Here is an 8091-nt window from a genome sequence, read left to right as displayed (position 1 = left end):
AAATTACTACCTGCACATTTTGCTTACTGCAATTCATTTTTTTTTTTTTTGTCACCACCATATATTATTGTTTAAAAATGAAATTATCCTTAGTATCATTTTTTCCTGGGTGGATCTTAGGAATGTTGGGAGTGTCGTCTTGCTGGGAATTAATAGCATTAACGTTAGCTGATTCAGAAAATGAAGGGAAATTAATTATTTCAATTGAAATTAAATCAACAAATTACACTTTTCTAATAACATACTTTTCAATCTGTGGGCTTGGGGAAAGGTATTTTTCCCCAAGTATTTTTAATTCAAAAGGCTCAAGTCCACATGAAGTCACGAGTCACTGGTGTCAAAGTCCGAGCCATGTTGCAAGTCTTTTTTGATTTTGTCAAGTCGAGTCCAAGTCATGTGACTGGAGTCCTCATCTCTGGTTTACTTCGACCCTACAGGCAGTCTAGCCCCACCAATAGAGGTGTCATTGTTCCTCAACACCAGATTTCAACTAGGGGCTCAGGCAAAATGGAGCTAGACCCCCCATATTTCATTTCTGCCTTGCTGATAGCATTTATCAGCGGTGTCCTGATAAAAACAAAATATGCAACTTAAGCCCGAGCAGGGCTAAGCCGCCGAGGTGGACAGGATTACCTGGAGGCTAGCCGGGACAGGCATCAGATTGTACTGTCATAAAGGGCCATTAGCCTCTTGGCAAACTGTACCTCAAGCCCAAGATGACAGAGCTTTTCAAGACGGACAGGGGGGAAAATATGAAACTTAAATTCGTCATGACAGACATCTCAGTGAATGAGACCCCCGGAAAAATGGCTTCGTAGCGCAAAACAAACATAAAAAGATCCTTTATTTTTGTGTGCATTTGACACCTATGTGTATTGACTTGTCTGTATTACAAAGTTTGAAATAATCAATATCCACTGTTCTCTACTGGATGTCAGTATTTATACAAAAAGAGAGACTGGGTTTCCACACAGCACACAATGGAGTAGACTTACTGACTGGCTGGGATTAAATTTAATACAGGATCTTGACAGACATATCCTGGAAGCATATCACTCTCTCTGCAGATTTCCTAGCAACAAAGCTTACATGTTTTTTCTTGGATTTGCCTCATTAATTGCTTAGGTAAGTCCCCTTAATCCACGATGATCACTTTCTTGTATGTCTTAGGGCATTTCTTTAATATCCCGTTACTTTCCTTGTCTTCATACTTCACAGCTTTGACAGCAAAATTAAGCTCAAACACAACTAAACTTTCTACGGTATGCGCACACTCAGTCTTGAGTGGCACTGTAGGAAGCCTCCATTTTGAGGCAGGGAAAATAACAATGCAAAGTGTAATTGTTGGGAGGGGGGTGTCTAGACAAAGTGTCCACAGGTACAGCAAGTATACGGCTAGACATCACAGCAGACAGCCGGCTGTCTTCCTATATGCTCTGTCACTTTCTCTGACATGTGGAAGAAGAGGTCTTGTCTGTTATCTCGCAGAGGTGATCTGGATTATTTAGTGACACATACACACACATACACACACACACACACACTTCTCTTTCAAATCTCCACCCATTTCCATCCATCTACCTCTCACTGTGCACCGCCTCAAGGCCATATCATGAGCAGGCCCTGTGATAAAGAGCCAGGCGGGGGTGATGTGTGCGGGGGGGACAGACCGTCAGACTGGCCGGGCAGGCTTCACCTGGAGTCTTCCTCTGTCAACCCTGTCTGTCTCTTTCAGTGTACTTATAGCGGCTGCCGACCTGTCCTTTCCCAGAGGGCTTTGTGAAAGGACAGAAATGTGATGCTGCTACTCAGACATAAGTTGCGGTGGAGTCTGTCTGTGGAGGCCATGTTGTATCTCCCCCTCCCACTCCTCTCCACCTCCTCCTATTTTACCTGAGCAGAGAGACTCCAGGCGCCAGGCGCGGTGTAACTGCAGTCTCAGGTATGCTAGGCGGACGTTGCAGTCAATTCCCAGGGCTTCACCTGCACCTGAGACTGAGTGATGCGGGCACCATAATCAGCTAGGGACAGCGGTGGCCCCAAGGGGGGGGACCAGGGATGGCCATGGCCCCCCTGATACAATTGCTGATCCTCCCCCAGTGCCCCCTGACAAAAATAATTGAAGGCTGAAATTACTGTCTTTAGGGCTGTGGCACGCTCTTTTTTTTAAGGTAGCGCTAAGACATTGGTAGCTTGGGAAAGAAGACAACCTAAGGCATCTATTGGTACCAATCATGTCATACTACCTTGTCAGGAAAGGGGCTAAATAAGGCTCCAAATTTTGGCGAGGGAAAAACTGGCATGGTGATTTTCAAAGGGTTCCCTTGAACTAAAAATGGGTGCTATGGGTACCCATACACAACTGTACCAGTATTAGTCTATGCTCATCAGATAACAAGTAATGTTAAAGGGGAACTAAAGGGGAATTTCAATAATTATTTCCATGGCCTCTACGTTCAATCAATATTTGTGAACATGAGTTGCAGATATTTTAAAATGTCAAGAAGTTGTTTTTTTAAATTTTAGAAATCAATCAATTGATCAATTAATCGCAAAAAATAAATGCAGATTAATTGGTGATAAAAAATAATTGTTAGTGCCAGCCTTATAAGAATAAATAAGCATGTAACACTAATTTCTTCCGTCATTACTTCAATTGAAAAGTCATTAGGAATGTTACTAAATTTGTTCTAATTTGTGATCTTCTGTTTTAAATGTTTTTTATGCCTAAAAGCTGCAGTTTTAAGCATGCATGTCTACGTCTAACTGCAATGAGCCTATTTAAACACAGTGGCATTTACTTCCTGCACTTTCTCTCCATGTCTTGTTCCTCTTTCTTCCGAATGTTGTGGCATTGTCATGTGTAAAGGCTTAGGATGATTACAAAATAATTTGAAAATAGAATAAGTACGTAGAGCCTAAGTTGAGGTTTGCACCATCTGTCAACATATGACAGCGGCAGAGCAATTTTCATTGTGGTGCAAGTGGTTTTGTGGTCAATGTGCGCTCTCATTTATCTAAAATACATCCTAAGCTGTGGCTGCCGCTTCATTATTTGAGCAGGCCACATGGGTTACAATGTGCATTTGTTCCTAAATGAAAAATCTTTGCTGAAATTTGACTGACTTGCATGCATATGTTTTGAGGAAAAAGGGACTGCAAGAGGCTTTTGTGGTGGTGTGGGAGAGAGAGAGTGTGTGTGTGTGTGTGTGTGTCTGGGAGAGAGTGAAACATGCAGGGAGAAACTCAGAGGGGCAGAGAGAAATAGCTTTTCCCAAATATTTGCAAGTAATTTCAAAGCTTTGCTCCACCCTTTCAATGTCAAACCAGCTGTTATTGAAAACCATCCATGCTGAAAACAAGGAAACAACCAAACACGTGCAGTACAGTAGCTCTAGACGCTATACACTGATGAAGGTCTGCATCCTTTTTAAGTTGTCCTTATCCAAGAGGTAAAACAAAACGTAAACTTTTTAAGCCAGTGAATACCAAAGAATATTTGCTCCATTTATTTAACTTTGTTTTAAAGTTCACATCAAATCAGATTCATCTGAAAGTCTTTTACGCTTTTTTGCTCCTCACATCTTTAATTAAGGTGTCATGCTGTTAAAGTTTGACAATACAATAATGAAACAGCAGTTTGGAGCCAATCCACTGACATATGTGCATGTTGAATTTATCCAGAATCAGTCTGCACATTGCTATTGATAAAACTCATAATGGATAACAGTGTAAACAGTTTTACCTTTATGAAATTACAAAATTATTTGATTGACAGCATATAACATCCACCTATAAAAATTTCAATGACACCAAAAACATGTGGACTCAGGTACATTTAGCCTAAGTCTTACATATTTTCATGCACATCAAATATTTTATTGTCACATTTACATTATGACAAGTGAGTAAACTGTAGCCCAATGATACTCAATGTGTGACCCATGGGCCAAACCTGGCCTGAGATAGGGTGCTGGGTCGCCCACAGACAATTTTTTAATTCACAATGAAAATAAAGTGAGTCACACTGGGATTTTTTTTTTTGTACTTTGAATCATAAATAAGGCACCAGAGTGCATAAAAAATGCACTAAATAGAGCTTGTTTTTCAGAGTGTTGTGCCAAGCCTCAAATGTCTTTAAAAGTCCCTGCATACATGCAACCGATGTGACTGTGGACTGCTGCAAATGGATTTTCCTCTTGGTAAAGATGAGTGAGGGCAGCATACGTTGAAAGTAAATAATGTCTGTTTATTAACTTGCATTTTGCAGAAGTGGCCCTCAGGCAAAGCAAGGTCAGTGTCCCTACTGTAGCCTGTTGGTGGTCAGTTAGGCTACTGGTCATCCAGAATTATTTTACAGGTGCATTCAGGTAAAACACACATACCTGTAAGTCCTAAATATCAAGTACAGGAACTGTAATTCACACAAGAGTCACACTTTGTCTTTGGAATGCAGCGAGCAAGTCAGAAACCTCAGAATAATTTTATTTTGAAAAATACATCAAAAGCTAGGCTACTTATATCCCAAGCTGATTTGAGAAAATGGGTCATGTATTCATCTCAAATACGTTAGACTGCTGTGATGCCCTCCACCACTGTATGAAGCTCACTGTATGCGTGTGTCAGTGCTGTCTGAGCGGTGACTGTGGGATATTTACTGTGGCTGCATGCACATTAATGTAAAACACATGTAGTTTACTTGTAATAAAATGTGCTGCATATAAAGGCTTTACCCTACCTTGCCGTGAGTGGCTGCTGCGCTCTCCTGCGCAGTCAACGCAATCTCTACCCGCTCGAGCAGCTCCAACGTCCCACCCCTGCGTCACACAGCCATTCATTAAACAGCAGCATCACAGCGGCAGCACAGCTAACGCTAACATGTCAGACAAGAAACAGACCGTGGACCTCGGCTTACTGGAGGAGGATGATGAGTTTGAAGAATTCCCAGCCGAAGGTAAATAATGTGCATAATATTTGAAGCCATGTTGCGCTTGTTTTCAGTTTATTTATATCTGTTACTGTTTTTCGCAGCTGGGCCCTGCAGCAGTGACTCAGCTAGCTTAGCCATGTTAGCGTTAGCTAGCAAATAGCTAACTTGCTGCCAATGCGAAACAGCCAGCTGAGTTAGCTAAATTTACCAAATTAGTTGCCTCGTGAAGCTCTATGTCCTTCAATGTCATAGCCATTGTGCCTTCACCACTTAACATTAACGTGTATTTGCCAGCGTGTGTACGTTAGCCATCTTGCTAACGTTAATGCGTGCCGCTACAAGCTACACAGCTTTAGCCGTTGAGGTAAACAGTTAGCTCAAGTGGACGCTCACAGGCAGTAACGTTAGCACCTATAATGTTCTTAACGTTTGTTTTGTCAGAGAGTTGATTGAGGATTGTCCTAGAGTACTTTTGTTTCTAATGCTGGTGATATCCTACTTTATAATTCCTAGATTGGACGGGGCTGGATGAAGATGAAGACGCTCATGTTTGGGAAGACAACTGGGATGATGACAACGTAGAGGATGATTTCTCAAATCAGCTCAGGTAATTCCGTGAACACTCACACATTCACAATGTTCAGGTACACATCTTCATAGGCTGTCAGTGTGTGTAGTGCAACAGGTCAGGTAACCAAGATGCAAAGCCCAGTGGGTTTATCTTCTTAGATAGGGCACCAAGTCACAGGCCAAATCCTCTTGCATACAATTCAGTACACGAGACAAACAGCTTTATGATTAGTTATTCGACATATACTAACTGAAACGAACAACAACCGGTATCCACAAATAAGTACATCCTTTTGTGACAGGCATGCCTTTCTTCTAGTTTCTTGCACTACAGTAATGAAATGATAATACCTTGATCCTTGAAAGATTTCCAAATTTCACTGTATGATTAGCCACTTTGGTTTTATGTGTTTACTAATATTATTGTTGACCTACATATATATACTGTGAGGTATTAATGTAAAACCAAGTGGACTGGTTTGAAATTATTGCTCTTTATATCTTACTTAAATCTGTGTTAACAAGAAATTAAACACACGTGAGTAAACAAAATATGCCCACATACAACTGCAGGTCATATGGGATCAAATGTGACAGATGAAATTGGTTTAAACAGAAGGAAACATTTTGACAAGAGCAGTTACAAGTGATTTCTGTCATTTATCAAACTCATGCCTGTGTGTTTCAAAGTACTTGATATCCAGCATCAAAACTATATTTTATGCATGCCTTTTATACATTTTATATGCAGTGAAATTAAAGGTATACTAATATAGTTTTATCTTTTGGAAGTCAATCTAAATTTACTGCTATAAAATAATAATCTGCACAGCAGTCAACATCTTAACACAGCAATATTTATGATCTGTGGTCATGATTATTTTCCAAAAATAGTGATTGTAGAATGACATAATTAAATATATATATATATATATATATATAATGTATGCATGTATGTGTATATGTATATATATACACACATATGATTTAGTATACTCCTTGTTAAACAGGAATGAAATCCAGTGCTTATATTTTAAGGATGAAGGAAGGTTTTCTCTAATGTACAGCTTGAAGGTCAAGAGCTCGCAGCACCAAAAAGCCTGCTTAGGAAGCTACTTACTGCAGATGTGTTAATGCATCTTGCATTTTGAAAATAGCAGGAAACCAAGTGTGCTCATACTCCCGGTTTCCTCACGTTGCTGCCATCTTGCAGCTCCTCCTTGACAGCTTATGTTGTTAATTGCACTTAACCACTGCATGTTTCACTTGCGTCTGAAATTGTGCCACAAACACCTTGCATTTCACATCAACGTTACCATCATCATCATCATAAGATCTGTCATGCTTACACTCACACTTGCTGGATAATCAATAACTGTTGATAGATAAGTGGCTGGTCTGTTTTTATTTGAGTACACTTTACACAGTAATATGCTATTGTTTTATTTAGGCCAATTATTATAGCCGTACTATTAAGTTGTTTCATAAAGATATTATTATTGTTAAAGGGCACTGCTGCCATATATACTATGTATATATGTAATCATCAAATCCATAGCTGCACGCATTATGCAATATTTATATATTTCTTCACTCCCATCTCTTAATGGTTCTCACAATCAATAGCAGAGGGTACTTATGCCTCAACCACCCACCTGTAATCATCTCTACTGACTTGATCTTTCTTTCCTTTTCCTCCCTGCAGAGCTGAGCTGGAAAAACATGGTTACAAGATGGAGACCTCTTAGCGGCTGACGAGGCCTTTCAGTGTTCGATGACATCAGATATGGACATTTATATTTGAATATTATCGGTTGACCCAACACACCCCCAGGAGAGAGGATGTTAATTTGTTTCTTTTTTTTGTAAAAAAATATTGATGGAAAAGTAAAGTGTTTGGAGAAAACAGGTCTTTTGGATTGTTCTTACTTACCAACTGATACTGCAGGTGTTTAGACGATGACATATATAGCAGGGTCACCACAGGTCCTTGAAATCATTGGAGGAAAAAAATCATGCCCTTTAACATTTTTGAAAATAGACATAAATAGACATGGGTCATTGAAAGTGCTTGAATATGTACATTTTGTGCAAGAATAGAAGTTCTTTGTCTCTATCACTCAACTTACACATGCTGTTTTGCTTTGCTGTGTCAGAGAAGGCAAGGAACATAGACTGGAAAGTCCTTGAACTTGAATTTTAAGGTGTGGGAACCCTGTTATAGATAATACACATGCTATAGTTTACACATTACTTTTGAGTTTATTTTACTTAATGTTTAATTAGATATACAGAATGCACTTGAACTGGTATAATTGGATTTAATTTCTTTAGTATTCACAGGAACATTGCTGAAATTGAGGAAGTTATATTGGTAAATGAATACTTAATAACTGCCTTCACACCCCCAACAAAGACTACATTTAGCTGACGCTGGAATGATGATAGCCAGAAATCTATATTTGCATCCTTCCATTTCACCTCGCCCTTGGACAGCTCATACTCTTTCATGCATAAACTAAGTCCGTCTTTGCAGTTATTAGTCTTTGTATAGAAGATGACTCGGGTTTGGCTAAAATATCTACAAATTA

General features: G+C 39.6%; 1 protein-coding gene across 1 annotated transcript; it reads left to right on the top strand.

Moving 5' to 3' along the window:
• Nucleotides 1-4794: 4794 nt before the first annotated feature.
• Nucleotides 4795-7406, top strand: sem1 (SEM1 26S proteasome subunit). Its single transcript, XM_050035164.1, has 3 exons — nucleotides 4795-4954; nucleotides 5444-5537; nucleotides 7206-7406. Exons 1-3 carry the CDS (start codon nucleotides 4879-4881, stop codon nucleotides 7246-7248), a joined length of 213 nt encoding a protein of 70 aa, XP_049891121.1. The 5' UTR covers nucleotides 4795-4878; the 3' UTR covers nucleotides 7249-7406.
• The last annotated feature ends 685 nt before the right edge of the window (nucleotides 7407-8091 follow it).

This window comes from Epinephelus moara, chromosome 22, assembly GCF_006386435.1.
Source record: "Epinephelus moara isolate mb chromosome 22, YSFRI_EMoa_1.0, whole genome shotgun sequence".
NCBI classification, from domain to species: domain Eukaryota; kingdom Metazoa; phylum Chordata; class Actinopteri; order Perciformes; family Serranidae; genus Epinephelus; species Epinephelus moara.
Note: the sequence above shows the minus strand (reverse complement) of the source record. Positions and strands in the feature narration are given on the sequence as shown.

Coding starts and splice junctions, on each gene's coding strand:
- sem1 (XM_050035164.1), top strand. CDS start 4,879: ATGTCAGACAAGAAACAGACCGTGGACCTCGGCTTACTGGAGGAGGAT. Junction 4,955..5,443: donor TGAAGAATTCCCAGCCGAAG/GTAAATAATGTG, acceptor TATAATTCCTAG/ATTGGACGGGGCTGGATGAA. Junction 5,538..7,205: donor GATTTCTCAAATCAGCTCAG/GTAATTCCGTGA, acceptor TCCTCCCTGCAG/AGCTGAGCTGGAAAAACATG.